The following is a 21280-nucleotide window of genomic DNA, read 5'->3' on the forward strand; positions in this document are numbered from 1 at the left end:
GAAATCCAGAGAAGGAAGATAGGATAGGAGAAAGGTAGCCTTTCCCAGAACGAACCATTTATTTAAGTGATCGCCAAATTTCAGGCGGAGCCAGGGTCGGTCCCAGGGGGGGTCAACTCTCTTAGTTCAAAGAAGACTTCCAAAGTACCATTACAAAATCTTGACGAATCCCAAAGCCCCCTTATCTCCCTTTGTGGCTGAAATTCCTTTCCTTTGTGGCTGAAAATAATCGTCAGAAATTGGGTTTTCTTGAAAAGAAAAAGATTTCCGGTTAAATTTTAGGGAAATTGAATATTTCTTTTTTCAACTATAGAACTTTATTTTCTTTTGTTCCTTTTAAAAACATTTAGGTGAAAAATACATGAAAATAGATAAAGAAATTTACAAATATGTTTGGGGGAAATAGATTCTAATGAAAAAATTGTGCATTAAGTTTTTCTGTTTTACTGGTTGACGAAGAAAAGAGTTATGTAAATTTGTACCAAATTTTTGTTATAAAAGAGCCAATTTTGGAAGAGGCAACACAAAAACATGTGCTATCTATGACAAAATCATTGTAATTGGCATTAGACATTAAGGTAGGCCGTCAACCAAAAATAGAAAATCCTCGTGCAGCAGGAAGACCAAATTAGTAGAAACCTCTTACAAACAATACTAAAAAGGCTCTTGGAAAAGCCAAAAACTCAAAAGTCAAAACTTAAATAATGAACAATGCTTTTCCTTTTGATGATTCGACTATTATCAAGCGATCTCAATACCTATTCACTCCCTCTCACTCAAAATTACCTTCCATCTCTCATTTCTATTAATTTGGTCTTAAAATATAAAATGCTTTGAAAACAAAAAATCACAGACAACAAAAAATAATAATTCCTATGTACAATAAAATTCATTCATATAAATACAAAATGATAAAGAATTAAATATTGCAAATGGTAACGAAACAAAGAATAAATAAAACGAAAAACGAAGCCAAAATTGTAAATGATTCACAAGAAAATGGGTTTGAAAATGGGAATTACTATTTTTCTTATTCTCTATTCTACCTGGAAAAATTACTACTTTTCTTAGTTGTACTTAGTTATGTAGATATCTTATCTCTGTACTTTGAAAATTTTACTGCTGCTAATTTAACAAGCAGATGAGATACTTCAGATAACTCACCTAGGGAATTTCACCAATTTTTTTCAGTCATTAGAAGGTCTGTTAAGCTAACAGGCTGTTAGGGGCTAAAAATAAGTTTGGTGAAATCCGCCACTATTCGTTTCATGAGAACTTCAACATACATCTCAAAAGTTGAGTTCGACAATTCACCGTTTTGAACACCAAATTCACAACGGTAATTCACCGGTGGATCCGCTGTAGAATTCGGTAGATTGTTAGAACTCATCATGGACATTGCCTCTACTTTTAAGTTTTTAGAAGTTGCAGCTTCTACACTTTTGATTTTAGTTTGGTCTTCACCATGATGTCCACCAAGGCTTCTGAGAACTGCTTCTTCTGGATTTAGTCCAGGGGTTTCCTGTTCTACTCCCAGACAGCATGCTGGTCCGATATCGTCGTAGACGTAATGTTTCGTCTCTTGTGGTTTAAGGTCGGCTAAAGCTTCTTCTTCTGCTCTTTCGTTTTCTTATTTATTCTTTCTTCCATCATCGTCAATTTGATATTGGTTCTAGGAACATAAACAACATCGGTCGCCCCGCCCGTGGGTCTTAGACGGACACTTGTCGTGAGTCTGAAGACGAACTAACTTTGTCGACCATTGAGGATGAGCTCTGAAATCAGAAGAAACGAAACAGGACTCGTTAGTCATCAAAAGACAATTGAGAAGAAAGAAAAGGCAAGGAAAGTTCACACAAATGACAGTTAAGGTTGGAACACACTATCACGTCACGTAACGCGATAGTCTGGATGTCCTGAACGAAATCACCAACAATATTATGGGAAAACTTTGAACTACATCCCACCAAGGCTTCTGAGAACTGCTTCTTCTGGATTTAGTCCAGGGTTCTCCTGTTCTACTCCCAGACAGCATGCTGGTCCGATATTGTCGTAGACGTAAAGTTTCGTCTCTTGTGGTTTAAGGTCGGCTAAAGCTTCTTCTTCTTCTGCTCTTTCGTTTTCTTATTTATTCTTTCTTCCATCATCGTCAATTTGATATTGGTTCTAGGAACATAAACAACATCGTTTAATAGCCTGGTCATTTCAGATAGCCAGGAGGTGTGATAAGGTTCTCACGTTACGTGTAATGGACACAGCTGGTCGTAATGGACACTTGGTCATTTTGTGAGGGTTTTGTAACTGTGGATTTGTTTTATGCGTGGAGTTGCGTTTCTCTTTTGCCTCTTGGTCGCCGTGATCAGATTTGATATCAGAAGAGGAGATTTATATGTAGGAATGTTTTATCTAAAAGAGTACAAGTGTTCCCAAAGACTTCTTTAGAAAGCAGCATGATAAAAAAGTTTTTAGATTTTTTTTTTAAAGATGAGTGTTTCACCGCCGTTTTTATTTCGTAGCAATGAAACAACTGCTACATTGGACGCATGAGGGTCTTTTCTTCCCGAAAGCGAAGAGAGAAGGAAGACAGAGTAGAAATCGGAGCAACCCGTTCCGAGAATGAACCCTGCCCGTTGAGGATAAAGTCTGACGGGGGCGGGAATCAAAGCCGCGACTTAGCACTTACAAGACAGACGCGCTGCCCTCCAAGCTAACTAGGCCGGCGAAAAAGGGACTACTAGAACCATGTTGAGGAAGCCTTTGCATTTGTACTTAAAACTTGGATCAAACAAATTCCTCGGACTGTTTGATGCCTTCAACAACACAAACCCACAAACGAGGCAATCTCGTCTCATTTTTACGTGAATTGTGCGATTCCGGTCCAGACCTTCTCCCGGACATTTCCGAGTCCACAAAAGGAATCGTACAAAAAAGGGGCGCCCTTTCCCACAAGGGGTAGTAGCCCCACCTGGAACCCATGTTGGGACACATGTAGAAACGATAAGGGATGAAAACAAGCATGTGAAGAAATCAGCACACATCTGCAGCGATACCACGTGATGATCATGGTGGTGGGAAAAAAATCCGAATGAATGAAACTGATCTTACTACTTTTTTTATGAATGAAACTAAAAAAAAAAAAACCTACTACAATGAAATTTGTTGTGAGGAAAGGAAGTGACATGAAAGAGTTCGGAGATGTGTTTGATAGAAATATAGAAATGTCTTTGGAGTGATAAAAATAATAAAAACGGAGGTTTTTGAAAGAGGGTTTATTGGTTTCCTATTTTGTTTTTATCAGTAAGATCTTTGGTTTTGATAGAAGGTTTACTTGAAGGGGTGTGATTTGATGGTATTTTTGATGCAATGAATGGGTTTATTGAGCCTACTACAATGAAATTTGTTGTGAGGAAAGGAAGCGACATGAAAGAGTTTGGAGATGTGTTTGATAGAAATATAGAAATTGTTTGGAGTGATAAAAATAATAAAAACGGAGGTTTTTGAAAAAGGGTTTATTGGTTTCCTATTTTGTTTTTATCAGTAAGATCTTTGGTTTTGATAGGTTTACTTGAAGGGGTGTGATTTGATGGTATTTTTGATGCAATGAATGGGTTTATTGAGCAGTATCAATACAGAGCAAGGTACAATGATAATATTCATGAAGAACTCGATTGTTTTGTCTAGGATACGTTTCAAACTTTCGTGCAAGTAATTCCACAATTAAAATTACATCGTAAAAAAAATTAACAATTATGTAAAATTGTGAACACAAACAATCTCATCCACGAACATTTATGTGAACAGCAACTGAAGATTCTGTGACCATTGCTAGTAGTCTTGTAGACTATGTGACTAGTAATCCATGTAACGAGCACTTGAATCACTTGAATGGTAATTCTATCTCTGTACCAAGTTAGCAAGTTTTGAAAAAGAATTAAAAAGTGAAAACGGGTTCCACACTTCGTGCAAGTAGTTCCACAATTTAAATTACATCGTAAAACAAATGAACAATTATGTAAAATTGTGAACACAAACAATCTCATCCACGAACAGTTATGTGAACAGCAACTGAAGATTCTGTGCCGATTGCTAGTAGTCTTGTAGACTATAATATGACTAGTAATCCATGTAACAAGCACTTGAATCACTTGAATGGTAATTCTATCTCTGTACCAAGTTAGCAAGTTTTGAAAAAGAATTAAAAAGTGAAAACGGGTTCCACAAGGCAACACAAAAACATGTGGTATCTATGACAAAATCATTGTAATTGGCATTAGACATTAAGGTAGGCCGTCAACCAAAAATAGAAAAACCTAGTGCACCAGGAAGACCAAATTAATAGAATCCTCTTACAAACAATACTAAAAAGGCTCTTGGAAAAGCCAAAAACTCAAAAGTCAAATGTCAAAATTTAAATAATGAACAATGCTTTTTCTTTTGATGATTCGCCTATTATCAAGCAATCGCAATACCTATTCACTCCCTCTCACTCAAAATTACCTTCCATCTCTCATTTCTATTAATTTGGTCTTGAAATAAAATACTTTGAAAACAAAAAATCACAGACAACAAAAAATAATAATTCCTATGTACAATAAAATTCATTCATATAAATACAAAATGATAAAGAAGCAATCTTTCGGACTGCTCCACACTTGACTCACGCTCCATATTTCTGTCCTAATAGCTAGAGATGGTTCCACAAATTACTGTAATTATCTATTCCGGTGTGTAAACCTCATTTCACATGCACACATAGTGTGTATTATATTTAGGTAGCACAAACCAGTGGCTTGAACTCAAAAGAGGCCACAGAGGAATCTTTGGTTGATCTCTAAAAGGACAAAAAAGTCCAGGTAATCTTCAAACTTCCTGCAAATTATACAATTTAGGAGGAGTATCTAAGTATTCCCAAAATTCTAGATACATAGTGTGTGTATTATATTTAGGTAGCACAAACCAGTGGCGTTACTCGAAAGAGGCCACAGAGGAATCTTTGGTTGATCTCTAAAAGGACAAAAAAGTCCAGGTAATCTTCAAATTTCCTGCAAATTATACAATTTAGGAGGAGTATCTAAGTATTTCATCCCAAAATTCCTTGAGTTCTGGCCTGCTCCTGTGACTCTAGTAGCAGGAAAAGTATACAACCGTGCAATCTTTCGGACTGCTCCACATGTGACTTGACACTCCATATTTTTGTCCTAATAGCTAGAGATGGGTTCCACTTCTATTACTGTTATATTCTATCCGGAACTAGGGAAGGATCCAGAAAGTAAAGGGACAGAAGATAGGGAAAACGAGAGGGATACAAATTGAATTTCTCTGAAGTAAGCGTGCTAGAGATGGGTTCCACTTCTATTACTATTATATTCTATTCGGAACTAGGGAAGGATCCAGAAAGTAAAGGGACAGAAGATAGGGAAAACGAGAGGGATACAAATTGAATTTCTCTGAAGTAAGCGTGATGAGAACCGTTCTGGAGGGAGAGAAAAGGAGGACGATAGGACATGGAGGGAGAGAAAAGGAGGATAATAAACAAGAATATTAAGAAGAAATCCAACTTTTTCTCACGAAAAAAAATCGTCGGACCAGCAAAGGTTCACGGCTGGGTGATAACAAAATGTCGGTCCATTTGTTGACACTTTCGAAAACCCTCGTCGCTTAATTGATCGTAAAAATAAACACGCTCTAAAAGAGATAAAAAAGAATATTAAGAAGAAATCCAACTTTTTCTCACGAAAAAAAAATCGTCGGACCAGCAAAGGTTCACGGCTTGGTGATAACAAAATGTCGGTCCATTTGTTGACACTTTCGAAAACCCTCGTCGCTTAATTGATCGTAAAAATAAACACGCTCTAAAAGAAACATCGGATAAACTTCATAAATAACACTAATATGAGGGTGGAGTGATAGCTTGCAGCCCCATGTGTTTGGAAGTAAATGGTTTTGAACAGTTTGGAAAGTATCATAATCATAAACACAAATGTGTTACCCGACTTTAATGAAGTCAATATAAATATAAATGAAGTCGTCAGAGTCAAGATTATCGGGTTTCATATTTTAATTATAACTGATATGCTGAAACAAAGGGGAGTGATAGAAAACACCGACATACACACAGATGAAGATTTTGTGGATACCTCTAGTTTGGATTTTATTGAATATGAAGTTATAAAGGAGGTTTAACACCCAACAGACGATGATTCCGAGTCAAATGTCTACATAATATGACAAATGGTACAATTGTGCTAATATTTGACACTTGAAAGACCCTGATTCGATTGAGAGCTTTCAGAAAAGGATGGAAAAAGTAACAAAGAGAAAACAATGTTCAAAGGTCACTTGAATCTGAACGAAATCACCAAAAATATTATGGGAAAACTTTGAACTACATCTTTCCGACTCCCATGACTTCACGTGACGTGATGATAGTGTGTTTCTACCTTTACTTAAGTAAATGTACCTGCGCGTACATGAAAAATAATTGTAAAAATAAATTATAATAAATAAAAAAGCCCGGATAATTGGAAAATCATGTTTAATTTCAAAACTCGGACAAACAAAATCTCCCAACTAATTTTGTTACTGCCAAAAAAATCAGGAGAACAAAATAAATTTAACCTCGAGTTATTAAAGTTCGTATCGAGTGAATATTGGAGAAATCCAGCAAAAAACATGATTGTTAATTTTCCACACGACTGCACATGCGGCGCGAAGGCGTCAGAATTCAGAACCTCATAATTACCAGTATGGAAGAGACATAAGAGAATGGAACTGAACAACAAAGGGTAGGTATCTATAACAAACCAATAGAGATCAAAACAAACAAAAGATAAACGGTTTGAAACAAATTATCTTGTTAGAATAGAGAGTAAACATCAACATCCTGTTGAGGTTTAAGGGACGTACTACAAACTACAATCATTGAGGAAGTTACACAGCATAATTTTATGTGACGGAGAATGGTGGATCAATTAACACTGCTCAGTACATCGTGATTCAGGAATTGCTGAAACAATTATCTACAAGAAGAAGGGAAAAAATCTCAAAACAATACCAGAACTATTGCACGATTCCATGAAGAAAAACCTCGGAAGCATTCTTCAAAGACAGGGGAAAAGAAAAACATGTTCCCAGGTATTCCACAAGGTTCTGTTCTCAGCAATAAATTAACTGACAACAATCATCGATAACCAATGCAATGTAATCGAGAATAACTATCACAGTTGGCTAATGCAAGAAAAGAATTCTCTCGATTGCCGAAGAATATATAAAAAGAATGTTACCATGTTTACAAATTGAATCCTGAGCGCCGAAGAAGTGCTAAAAGCTGCAAATTTTGAAGGACTTTTGATAGCTATTGTGAAAGTGTTATGATTGGTTGATTCATAAATCAATTACTGCCTCGAAAATTATCAGAAACATACACGAGTATTTTGTGTTTGTGGTTTTTATGGTTAAATGCTAATTTTGGACAAAGAAACAATTTGTTGGACAAGAAAAAGCTAAATTTTACATCAAAATCCTGGTAAAACTTCATTCAAAACAACTAAAGAATAAAAGACAGAAACCCCCTCAAAAACAGCTGAAGACGAAATAGTCCGTCCCAATCCTGAACGAAATCACCAACAATATTATGGGAAAACTTTTGAACTACATCTTTCCGATTCCCATGACTTCACGTGACGTGAAGATAGTGTGTTTCTACCTTTACTTAAGTAAATGTACCTGCTCGTACATGAAAAATTGTAATAATAAATTATAATAAATAAAGAAGCCCGGATAATTAGTGCCCATTTAAATAAAGCTACTGAACCAAGCTACCAAATTAAGGGATTTTCAAGTTAATCGCCCCTTTAAAAGTGACTCAAGAGTTACGAAATTTGACCCAGACAAAGAGAAACCTCAAGTGAAGTAAAACCATGTGAAAATGGTCAAAATGGCCCTAATAAACTTATAAATCAAGCAGGAGAACAAAATAAATTTAACCTCGAGTTATTAAAATTCGTATGGAATGGATATTGGAGAAATCCAGCCCCCCCAAAAAACATGATTGTTAATTTTCCGCACGACTGCACATGCGGCGCGAAGGCGTCAGAATTCAGAACCTCATAATTACCAGTGTGGAAGAGATATAAGAGAATGGAACTGAACAACAAAGGGTAGGTATCTCTAACAAACCAATAGAGATCAAAACAAACAAAAGATAAATGGTTTGAAACAAATTATCTTGTTAGACTAGAGAGTAAACATCAACCATCAACATCCTGTTGAGGCTTAAGGGACGTACTACAAACTACAATCATTGAGGAAGTTACACAGCATAATTTTATGGGAATGTTCGATTGTCAATCTGGACTTTTTTCAGGATCTGGCTTAGAAGAAACATCCCTAAAGGGGATTTAACTGAAAGCTGCAAATTTTTAAGAACTTTTGATAGCTATTGTGAAAGTGTTATGATTGGTTGATTCATAAATCAATTACTGCCTCGAAAATTATCAGAAACATACACGAGTATTTTGCGTTTGTGTTTTTTATGGTATGGTGACTTTTAAGTGCTAATTGTGGACAAAGAAACAATTCGTTGGACAAGAAAAAGCCAAATTTTACATCAAACTCCTGGTAAAACTTCATTCAAAACAACTAAAGAATAAAAGACAGAAACCCCCTCAAAAACAGCTGAAGACGAAATAGTCCGTCCCAATATCCCACAATCGCCGGCCCTGTTGAACCACCACGGAACTAGGATAAAACCTCTCAAGACAAAGTATAGAAGAGATAACAACAAAAGTGAAACTCGTCTCTCTATTATCCAAGATATTGTACCAAATCATGTGGAACCAAGCGAAGCCAAGATACCACCAAGACAATCTACACAACGCTTCTACCAGGATACCACCAGTAGTGGATCCACTCAGGTTTACAAGAAGTTATTGGTCGAAAATAGCGGCGTAGAAATATGGGAAGCTATAAATCCAAATACTTATGCCGATCTGCTGTTGGGGGAAGGAGCTTCAAATACAGTATGCCGATCTGGAGGTAGGGGCTTTCAAACTGAAAATCCTGGAAGTCTTGAGAGACAAGGGATGAAAAAGGGAGGAAGCACATTAGATACCTAGGACAGTATCGAGGGGTAGGATAAATGATTGCGTTTAGGTGGTTTTAAAATACCGCGATCGGCTGAAAAATCGCTTATATTTTCGATAGATGGTAAAAAGAGGGTTGACAAAACCGTAGAAAGAATCGGCGTTCCTTAGCTTCCATGGATGCGCCACAGCGAAAAAGAAAAAAAAATACACCACTGGTCATGAAGGATAAAAAAAGAATCAACATTCTTTTCCCACGAACATTGATGAGGTCGGAACCGAAGTACCCAATATCGATAATGCGGACCGTACTAATGTTGTACAAACACAATCTAATCAAGCGTGTAATGAAGGAAACTTTGCTGCTGAACTACATCTTTCCGATTCCCATGACTTCACGTGACGTGATGATAGATGATAGTGTGTTTCTACCTTTACTTAAGTAAATGTACCTGCTCGTACATGAAAAATTGTAAAAATAAATTATAATAAATAAAGAAGCCCGGATAGTTAGAAAATCATGTTTAATTTCAAAACTCGGACAAACAAAATCTCCCAACTAATTTTGTTACTGCCAAAAAATTCAGGAGAACAAAATAAATTTAACCTCGAGTTATTAAAATTCGTATCGAATGAATATTGGAGAAATCCAGCCCCCCCAAAAAACATGATTGTTAATTTTCCGCACGATTGCACATGCGGCGCGAAGGCGTCAGAATTCAGAACCTCATAATTACCAGTATGGAAGAGATATAAGAGAATGGAACTGAACAACAAAGGGTCGTAGGTATCTCTAACAAACCAATAGAGATCAAAACAAACAAAAGATAAACGGTTTGAAACAAATTATCTTGTTAGACTAGAGAGTAAACATCAACATCCTGTTGAGGTTTAAGGGACGTACTACAAACTACAATCATTGAGGAAGTTACACAGCATAATTTTATGTAATGAACAATGCTTTTTTTTGATGATTCGACTATTATCAAGCGATCTCAATACCTATTCACTCCCTCTAACTCAAAATTACCTTCCATCTCTCATTTCTATCAATTTGGTCTTGAAATAAAATACTTTGAAAACAAAAAATCACAGACAACAAAAAATAATAATTCCTATGTAGGAACGGAGTCCCCCTACAGATTCTATACAAGCTACATCACAGTAAACTCTTCTCTGGATTTAACAGCTAACTCCCGCCCGGGCCGGATTTTTTAATAAAGAAGAAAGTAATAAAGGTTCGTTCTGGGAAAGTGGGAAAGGCTACCTTTCTCCTATCCTGTCTTCCTTCTCTGGATTTCGGGATTTTCGGGGCGAGAGGACCTTTATTGTTGCAAGTTGCAATGTCCTTTATCAAACCTCTTGAAAAATTGGACGAAGGGGTTACTCATTGTTTGTGCGAGAAGAGAGGTTATATCGATCGACGGAACAAAAAAATCTGACCAAACTGTCTTTTAGAATAATACGAATCTGTTTCTACATAAATATTATCGATAGAATGAAGCAGACAAAAGTACCAAACGTCGTCACACACAGACCTCTCGGGCGCTGGGCGGAGATAATTTCCATCAGCATCCTGGCGCGGGGAAAAAGTTGTAAATGAGGTTTAACACCCAACAGACGACGATTCCGAGTCAAATGTCTACATAATATGACAAATGGAACAATTGTGCTAATATTTGGCACTTGAAAGACCCTGATTCGATTGAGAGCTTTCAGAAAAGGATGGAAAAAGTAACAAAGAGAAAACAATGTTCAAAGGTCACTTGAAGAAGTTGTAAAGGAGGTTAAACACCCAACAGACGATGATTCCGAGTCAAATGTCTACATAATATGACAAATGGAACAATAAAATTGTACTAATATTTGGCACTTGAAAGACCCTGATTCAATTGAGAGCTTTCAGAAAAGGATGGAAAAAGTAACAAAGAGAAAACAATGTTCAAAGGTCACTTGAAAGATCTATTGCTCAATAGGGAAACATAAAGAACAGTAAGGAACTGTTTGAGACTGAGAATGGTGGATCAATTAACACTGCTCAGTACATCATGATTCAGGAATTGCTGAAACAATTATCTACAAGAAGAAGGGAAAAAATCTCAAAGCAATACCAGAACTATTGCACGATTCCATGAAGAAAAACCTCGGAAGCATTCTTCAAAGACAGGGGAAAAGAAAAACATGTTCCCAGGTAGACTGAGAATGGTGGATCAATTAACACTGCTCAGTACATCATGATTCAGGAATTGCTGAAACAATTATCTACAAGAAGAAGGGAAAAAATCTCAAAGCAATACCAGAACTATTGCACGATTCCATGAAGAAAAACCTCGGAAGCATTCTTCAAAGACAGGGGAAAAGAAAAACATGTTCCCAGGTATTCCACAAGGTTCTGTTCTCAGCAATAAATTAACTGACAACAATCATCGATAACCAATGCAATGTAATCGAGAATAACTATCACAGTTGGCTAATGCAAGAAAAGAATTCTCTCGATTGCCGAAGAATATATAAAAAGAATGTTACCATGTTTACAAATTGAATCCTGAGCGCCGAAGAACTCAGGAATGTTGTAATACATCACTCGATGTAATAATACTACTAATAGCAGTGATATTTTTTCAGATATGAGTTGTTAAACGGTTAATAGACTTGTGAAATAGGACGGCAATTGTCTGATACAAAAGATCGACCAATTACTGTAACCGAAGAATATATAAAAAGAATGTTACCATGTTTACAAATTGAATCCTGAGCGCCGAAGAAGTCAGGAATGTTGCAATACATCTCTCGATGTAATAAAACTACTAATAGCAGTGATATTTTTTTCAGATATGAGTTGTTAAACGGTTAATAGACTTGTGAAATAGGACGGCAATTGTCGGATACAAAAGATCGACCAATTACTGTAGAACAAGACGGAGTTGCGACACAATTAATAATTCTATGATAGACGCCGGCGCCAGTGCCGTTATAACATCAGGTGAATAATAAGTTAAGTGCTCTCAGCTGTCTTGATGTTCGTGTAGGCTGAGAAAAGTTATCGAAGAAGTAGGTTGAGAAACGAGGAAAACTGACTTGTTAATCCCATAGAACCTACACAATTTCATTGATGATTTACTAAACATAGGCAATGATTCACTAAAAGCAATTCTGTCAGAAACAGAATAGCAAAATAGAGATCAAATTTTTAGAACAAGATCTTATAAAAATGAACAACTTGACTGATGATAAGTTGATTACACTTCTGTTAATTCTGCGTTCATATATTGACATCAGGTGAATGATAAGTTAAGTGCTCTCAGCTGTCTTGATGTTCATGTAGGCTGAGAAAAGTTATCGAAGGAGTAGGTTGAGAAACGAGGAAAACTGACTTGTTAATCCCATAGAACCTACACAATTTCATTGATGATGTACTAGACATAGGCAATGATTTACTAAAAGCAATTCTGTCAGAAACAGAATAGCAAAATAGAGAGCAAATTTTTAGAACAAGATCTTATAAAAATGAACAACTTGACTGATGATAAGTTGATTACACTTCTGTTAATTCTGCGTTCATATATTATTTTAGTTATTCACTTCTCACATCAGATTTAATGAAATTCTACATCTCCAAATGTTGAAATAAAATGTCGAGATTTATGATTTCGAGCGAACAAAATTTCATGTGTAGAAACAAAAAAAATTGTGAATTTAATCTTGTGTAGGTATCATTGGAACATGACGTCTATTCTACAAATTTTGTCTATATGCCAGATCCGCGATGAACAAAAATGTTCGCTATTTAAAAGCTTAGAGTGTGAAACATAAATTTACTTTGTTTATTATTGTAATAGATTCGGTGTCTTTATGTTGCTTCTACATTTCACAATTCTTTTCAAACATTTTTTTGTCTATTTCTGTTTTGAGTGTGCTCTTAAGAGAATTTAAAATCGAGATGATGAGGCAATGAATTTTAATTCTTGTTTTGAAATCCGCATGTAATGGTTGTGTTCTAAATTGTTATTGATTGTCACCAACCTCAGTGGTGCAGTGGTTAGCGCGGTGGACTCTGGATCTGGAGGTTGGTGGTTCGAGTCCAAGTCAAGTCATAAAATTTATCTCTTGTATTTATTCATCTATCCACCTATCCATTTGTTTGTTTTATTTGATATCTAGGTAGTGAGGCCACTACACCAAATAATATCTTATTTTCATTTTAAATCAGTTACCTACATATTATGTGTAACTCCTCATTGATTAAATTGATTTCAATTCTTTGAACTGGTGTTTCTTTATTGAATGCCATGAAATTGATATACCCTTTACTGTTATTGAAAAATTCAAGAGACCAAGAACGCAACTTACCGAACTAACATCAGAAGAACTAACTAGAGATGATTTGACAATGGGATTTGGTATGAGAACTCCTAGAGGTTGTCTACTATTTGAAGATGTCCTACTGATGATCTCTTCTGATTCGTCTGATGAGCTAGCAGCATTTGCAGACAGCATGGCAATGGCGGCAGATTCCACGGCCGAAGGGTCCAAAGTGGGATGGGTTTCCAGGGCGTATTGGAGATATAAATCAAATAATATAGAAAGTTAGAGTTAGACCCGAACATCAATGTGTTAGATTAGATTCGAAATCCGAACATCATAAGAATCAATGTGACATTTTGATCCTGTGTCGATTTCTTTTCCCCATCTCGTCACTAAAACAAAATTGTTTTCAAATATTTGTGTGAATAATAATGTAATCGAGAATAACTATCACAGTTGGCTATTGCAAGAAAAGAATTCTCTCGATTGCCGAAGAATATATAAAAAGAATGTTACCATGTTTACAAATTGAATCCTGAGCGCCGAAGAACTGTTGATTACTAGTTCTTTTATTATTTCTAGTTCTTTTATTAGTCGTTCTTTATTTTCTTGATTGTTTCCAGTTCTTTTATTAGGTACATCTAGTTCTTTTTCCACAGGGACCGGATGTGAATTGTAAATTACCCTGTAAACAGACCAACCCTGCCAACAGGCCATAAATTACCCTTCCCAAATCTGTACAAACAAGCGATTCAAATGATTGAATACCATGGAAGAATTCTTATTGCTGCCAAGGTGCCAAGGGGACCTTCAATCAATTCCTTTGACACCCTTAAAACAAAGCGACCTTGTGGAACCTAACGAGTCAAACGCCTATGTGACATCAAAACACGAAGCCCTGGAGGGTACCCAAATTAAGATGGACTATAGAGGATGCCCAAATCGATTTCTATGTTTCAATACATTGTTTTTCCCCCAATTGGATTGGCTCCAAGAAGGCACCATGGTATTGACAGGTTTTTGGTTTTATAAGGAATTTTAATTGTGTTGAGCATAAATGCTTGTCACAAATGTCGTTCCCTGCTTAATGCACTACGCTAAATTTTATGACTACTGAAAGCTGCAAATTTTTAAGAACTTTTGATAGCTATTGTGAAAGTGTTATGATTGGTTGATTCATAAATCAATTACTGCCTCGAAAATTATCAGAAACATGCACGAGTATTTTGTGTTTGTGGTTTTTATGGTATGGTGACTTTTAAATGCTAATTTTGGACAAAGAAACAATTTGTTGGATAAGAAAAAGCCAAATTTTACATCAAACTCCTGGTAAAACTTTATTCAAAACAACTAAAGAATAAAAGACAGAAACCCCCTCAAAAACAGCTGAAGACGAAATAGTCCGTCCCAATATCCCACAATCGCCGCGTTTGTGTTTTTTATGGTATGGTGACTTTTAAGTGCTAATTGTGGACAAAGAAACAATTCGTTGGACAAGAAAAAGCCAAATTTTACATCAAACTCCTGGTAAAACTTCATTCAAAACAACTAAAGAATAAAAGACAGAAACCCCCTCAAAAACAGCTGAAGACGAAATAGTCCGTCCCAATATCCCAAAATAGCCGGCCCTGTTGAACCACCACGGAACTAGGATAAAACCTCTCAAGACAAAGTATAGAAGAGATAACAACAAAAGTGAAACTCGTCTCTCTATTATCCAAGATATTGTACCAAATCATGTGGAACCAAGCGAAGCCAAGATACCACCAAGACAATCTACACAACGCTTCTACCAGGATACCACCAGTAGTGGATCCACTCAGGTTTACAAGAAGTTATTGATCGAAAATAGCGGCGTAGAAATATGGGAAGCTATAAATCCAAATACTTATGCCGATCTGCTGTTGGGGGAAGGAGCTTCAAATACAGTATGCCGATCTGGAGGTAGGGGCTTTCAAACTGAAAATCCTGGAAGTCTTGAGAGACAAGGGATGAAAAAGGGAGGAAGCACATTAGATACCTAGGACAGTATCGAGGGGTAGGATAAATGATTGCGTTTAGGTGGTTTTAAAATACCGCGATCGGCTGAAAAATCGCTTATATTTTCGATAGATGGTAAAAAGAGGGTTGACAAAACCGTAGAAAGAATCGGCGTTCCTTAGCTCTTAAGCCGATCTGCTGGTGGGGGGAAGAAGCTTCAAATACAGTATGCCGATCTGGAGGTAGGGGCTTTCAAACTGAAAATTCTGGAAGTCTTGAGAGACAAGGGATGAAAAAGGGAGGAAGCACATTAGATACCTAGGACGTTATCGAGGGGTAGGATAAATGATTGCGTTCAGGTGGTTTTAAAATAACGCGATCGGTTGAAAAATCACTTATATTTTCGGTAAATGGTAAAAAGAGGGTTGACAAAACCGTAGAAAGAATCGGCGTTCCTTAGCTTCCATGGATGCGCCACAGCGAAAAAGAAAAAAAAATACACCACTGGTCATGAAGGATAAAAAAAGAATCAACATTCTTTTCCCACGAACATTGATGAGGTCGGAACCGAAGTACCCAATATCGATAATGCGGACCGTACTAATGTTGTACAAACACAATCTAATCAAGCGTGTAATGAAGGAAACTTTGCTGCGGGGGGAATCGAGAAATTAGTGAGACCAATGAATGAATATAATGGATAGAGAGCTGGGAACATAGGAGATTCTTGATCTAGTAGATATTGGAGTCATCAGTAGGATAATAGAGCTAGAAACTCTACGTATTGGAGATCGCAAATGTACTCGATCACATACTGAATCACTTCTAACTTAGACAACTTTCGATTTTTAGGCATGAACGGAACCAGCTCTTTGAGTTTAGACAGATACATTTGGATTTCTTCGTTTTCTATGTTTTATATTGAAGATCGCAAATGTACTCAATCACATATTGAATCACTTCTAGTTTAGACAACTTTCGATTTTTAGGCATGAACGGAACCAGCTCTTTGAGTTTAGACAGATACATTTGGATTTCTTCGTTTTCTATGTTTTTGAACATAAGAAACTAGAACATCCATGTACTAAGGCTAGTACCAAAGTTGAAGTTGATTGATCGCAAACTAAAGTACAGCTGAGATTTTCAAAAAGAACATTGTACGGAAGGTAAGTCCATTTATTATGGATTATGCAATTTCTTATTAACAATCTCTTCATGAACTTTTTTGTGATATAAAACGGGGGCCAGATGGATCAGTTGTAAAAGCCCCCCATCCCCATACATAGCAAGCAATTTCCTAAGCAAACCCCCCCTTTTCGATTACTTTAAATCTGGGGAGTCTTACGAAATCAGTCTTTTGTGAGAAAGAAAAATCTTTCCCAGCTGCCGAAAGAATCGAAAGATCCAGATGTCTTCGAAAAGTAAGAAAACGAGTTTCCTCTTCTTTTTGGGAAAAGATGAACGAAATCTCTCTCACACAAAAAGCACAAAAGCATAAAGAATCTCATGCAAGGAACCCCCTCAAAAACCCCTTATCCCCCCTCTCCCGGACATTTCCGAGTCCATAAAAGGAATCGTACAAAAAAAGGGGCGCCCTTTCCCACAAGGGGTAGCCCCACCTGGAAGCCATGTTGGGACACATGTAGAAACGATAAGGGATGAAAACAAGCATGTGAAGAAATCAGCACACATCTGCAGCGATACCACGTGATGACTGGAGTCATCAGTAGGATAATAGAGCTAGAAACTCTACTGAAACCATAGAACACAATTCGTGAACATAAGGAACTAGAAACTAGAACATCCAAGTACTAAGGCTAATACCAAAGTTGAAGTAGATTGATCGCAAACTAAAGTACAGCTAAGATTTTCAAAAGGAACATTGTACGGAAGGTAAGTCCATTTATTTTGGATTATGTAATTTCTCAATTACGATCTCTTCATGAACTTTTTTGTGATATAAAACGGGGGCCAGATGGATCAGTTGTAAAAGCCCCCCATCCCCATACATAGCAAGCAATTTGCTAAGCAACCCCCCCCCCTTTTCGATTACTTTAAATCTGGGGAGTCTTACGAAATCAGCCTTTTGTGAGAAAGAAAAATCCTTCCCAGCTGCCGAAAGAATCGAAAGATCCAGATGTCTTCGAAAAGTAAGAAAACGAGTTTCCTCTTCTTTTGGGGAAAAGATGAACGAAATCTCTCTCACACAAAAAGCACAAAAGCATAAAGAATCTCATGCAAGGAACCCCCTCAAAAACCCCCCTCTCCCGGACATTTCCGAGTCCACAAAAGGAATCGTACAAAAAAGGGGCGCCCTTTCCCACAAGGGGTAGTAGCCCCACCTGGAACCCATGTTGGGACACATGTAGAAACGATAAGGGATGAAAACAAGCATGTGAAGAAATCAGCACACATCTGCAGCGATACCACGTGATGATCATGGTGGTGGGAAAAAAATCCGAATGAATGAAACTGATCTTACTACTTTTTTTATGAATGAAACTAAAAAAAAAAACCTACTACAATGAAATTTGTTGTGAGGAAAGGAAGCGACATGAAAGAGTTTGGAGATGTGTTTGATAGAAATATAGAAATTGTTTGGAGTGATAAAAATAATAAAAACGGAGGTTTTTGAAAAAGGGTTTATTGGTTTCCTATTTTGTTTTTATCAGTAAGATCTTTGGTTTTGATAGGTTTACTTGAAGGGGTGTGATTTGATGGTATTTTTGATGCAATGAATGGGTTTATTGAGCAGTATCAATACAGAGCAAGGTACAATGATAATATTCATGAAGAACTCGATTGTTTTGTCTAGGATACGTTTCAAACTTTCGTGCAAGCAATTCCACATATAAAATTACATCGTAGAACAAATGAAGAATTATGTAAAAGTCCAGGTAATCTTCAAACTTCCTGCAAATTATACAATTTAGGAGGAGTATCTAAGTATTCCCAAAATTCCTTGAGTTCTGGCCTGCTCCTGTGACTAGTAATAATTCTATGGACATTAGTTTCAAAGATAGGCCCTTGATTCTTACTGGCACTAGCCCGATGAAGATTGTCCATGTTGTGCAGATGTTTCTCTTCGTCCTACGCTGGTACTAGTGGTACTTCAAGACCTCATTACGGTCAATGTGGCACTTACACTACGTGGTGGTAATTGAATAGCGAACGTAACCTAGGAAGGCTGTAAATTGAATAGTACTGCAGACCTTCTGTAAATTGAATGGTGCTGTAGAGTGTTTAGAATGTGTGATAGGGTACCCATACAAAGTACATTTTAATAGCCGATTCTTACTGGCACTAGCCCGATGAAGATTGTCCATGTTGTGCAGATGTTTCTCTTCGCCCTACGCTGGTACTAGTGGTACTTCGAGACCTCATTACGGTCAATGTGGCACTTACACTACGTGGTGGTAATTGAATAGCGAACGTAACATGGAAGGCTGTAAATTGAATAGTATTGAATAGTAGGTACTGCAGACCTTCTGTGAATTGAATGGTGCTGTAGAGTGTTTAGAATGTGTGATAGGGTACCCATACAAAGTACACTTCTACATTTCACAATTCTTCTCAAACATTTTTTTGTCTATTTCTGTTTTGAGTGTGCTCTTAAGAGAATTTAAAATCGAGATGATGAGGCAATGAATTTTAATTCTTGAAGTCGAATCCACCAGTTCCCCATGGATCACTGATGTTGAATAACATGACACGTGGTTGAAATCCGAAGAGGTGACCATCTGGGCAATCTTGTATTGGTGGTTTTTCCCGGCCAACTCAGGCTAGTTGATGTTAGGTAGCTTGTCACCGATTGTACATAAAGAGTATCTTCCCTAACAACATTTTTGGTTGGGTAATTGTTAGCCTTACGATATATCGTACCAAAAATGTTGTCAAGGTTCGTGCTTACATAATCATTCTCCTTTAATACCCTCAAAGAATACGGTATTTTCACGCTATACAGCAATGAAAGTACGTGGATACAATACAAATGTTTTGCTTTTCCCTTTCAAACGTTTTAGTCAATTTTCTCAACTACGGCTCTGGTACAAGAATTCCATCTCAAGTAAATCTCTGCGCCAGTCCTATTCGTTTCGTTTGTTTTCACCGTGGTATTTAAATCACTGATGATCCTCACTGTGACAATTCCAAGAGCACTGAATCTGACGGTTGTGTACTCGTTTTCCACACGAAGAGGTCTGGGTTCAAAAAAAAAAATCGAAGAATGTCAGTCGTTCCGAAAACGAACATTATCTGTTTCGGGATAACATCCGCACCGGGTGGGAATCGAACCCGCGGCCTAGCGCTTACAAGGCAGACGCTCTACTCTCGATGCTAACTAGTGTAATAACCTCCAAGTTAACTAAGCTGTCCATAAAACCCTTAATCCATCCCTTAATCAGTGGCGTAGCGTGTATGTATGGCGTGTATGGCGGCCATACAACTCAAAAGTTCACTCTAATGCCCATAAATATCATGATGATGATGATATTAAAGTTTCTCATTTCATTTACGAGTTGTTCACCTTGAGGAGATTATATGATGAGCCTTGTGAGGAGATACCGCTGGAGGGGTGAAGTTTGAGTGATATACAGGTATTTGGGTTTTTGTCTCTACCGTTGTGGGTGTAGTGGCGAATTTGGGCCTCGATGAGGTCCATGTGTGAGGGCACCCAATGCAGACCTTTCGGCTTGTACTGAATGGTTTCTGTCCAATATCTAGGTGAGTGCTGTTTTGCCCTAACTTAATTCCGCCTCGCTATGACTAAATCTGAGAGCACAGGGAGTCCGCTAGACCAAATTTGAAAATTCCGGTTTGATTCATCAGTGATGTCAAAGCCCTTAATCAAGGATCATGTGATTTGTAATGGAATAGAACATCACTACTTAGCTTCCATGGATGCGCCACAGCGAAGAAGAAAAAATAAATAATACACCACTGGTCATGAAGGATAAAAAAAGAATCAACATTCTTTTCCCACGACCATTGATGAGGTCGGAACCGAAGTACCCAATATCGATAATGCGGACCGTACTAATGTTGTACAAACACAATCTAATCAAGCGTGTAATTCTATGTTTTTGGTTTTGTGGTTATTTGGTTTGTTGATTTTACCATTGATGATGTTGTTATTGTTAGACAAAATTTCAGCTGGTATGGCCTTCATGATTAGATAGTTATTAAAAATTACTTCAAAATAGGGAGAAAAATAATTTAAATTTTAATTTATTTCACTTGAAACTTCACACATAAATAGTTAGAAAAATGTTAAATTTTCAAAGAGAAATTTATAGACAAAATATTTTTTAATCGATAATCTCACAAAACGTGAAAATCCAAGGATCACTTGATGATGAAAACACCAAACTTCCAATTCACAATCAAAAAATAATCCACAGGCAAGTTAAAAATAATCCAAAATAAATTTCAGTTAGACACAGAGAAAAATCAGATAAGATTAATTAAAAGGAAAAAATATTCAAGATAAAATATTGATGAAAATTAAATTACGTAAACACGAGATTTCGACACAAGTGCACTGGCACAGTTTTCGAGAAGAACAAAACGGAGAATACGGAGATGCGCTTTACTCGAGATCTAATTTCTGAATGATTCCCCTCCACGCATGTGTCGGATTTATATACGCCTTCCCCCTCCAATCAGATTACCTACTTAACATCCATTGCCCCTCCTCAGTTCTCACGTGTTACAATGTTGTCCAGAAACAATAGAAGTAGAGGTAGGCACTGAGATTTTTTCTGGAGTCCTGTTCTCACACGGGTAAAAGCGGCTTCTACAAATGTTGGTTAATTGTTGTTTATAATGTGCCCCATTGTACTATTGTGCTATGATATTTAGTTATTTAGAGAGTTTACTATTGTGAATTTTACTAAAATGAATGCGGGATTTCC

The 21280-nt window shown here is 37.0% G+C and overlaps 1 protein-coding gene across 3 annotated transcripts; it reads right to left on the reverse strand.

The window, feature by feature from the left end:
- Nucleotides 1-395: 395 nt before the first annotated feature.
- LOC103516670 (protein extra-macrochaetae) lies at nucleotides 396-20976 on the reverse strand. Of its 3 annotated transcripts, none has more exons than XM_026829001.1 (4): nucleotides 20446-20976; nucleotides 16161-16281; nucleotides 13434-13648; nucleotides 396-1775 (listed from the first exon to the last, which is right to left on the reverse strand). In XM_026829001.1, the coding sequence occupies exons 1-4, from the start codon at nucleotides 20533-20535 to the stop codon at nucleotides 1713-1715; spliced, it is 489 nt and encodes a 162-aa protein (XP_026684802.1). In that variant the 5' UTR covers nucleotides 20536-20976; the 3' UTR covers nucleotides 396-1712. The 3 variants fall into 3 exon arrangements, with proteins under 3 accessions (XP_026684802.1, XP_026684801.1, XP_008479874.1); XM_026829000.1 differs by lacking the exon at nucleotides 16161-16281 and adding an exon at nucleotides 16298-16418 and having other exon boundaries at nucleotides 20446-20974; XM_008481652.3 differs by lacking the exon at nucleotides 16161-16281 and adding an exon at nucleotides 16287-16418 and having other exon boundaries at nucleotides 13434-13637; nucleotides 20446-20970.
- Nucleotides 20977-21280: the final 304 nt, after the last annotated feature.

The sequence above is a fragment of the Diaphorina citri genome, unplaced genomic scaffold (assembly GCF_000475195.1).
Source record: "Diaphorina citri unplaced genomic scaffold, Diaci psyllid genome assembly version 1.1 scaffold1639, whole genome shotgun sequence".
Lineage (NCBI taxonomy): Eukaryota > Metazoa > Arthropoda > Insecta > Hemiptera > Psyllidae > Diaphorina > Diaphorina citri.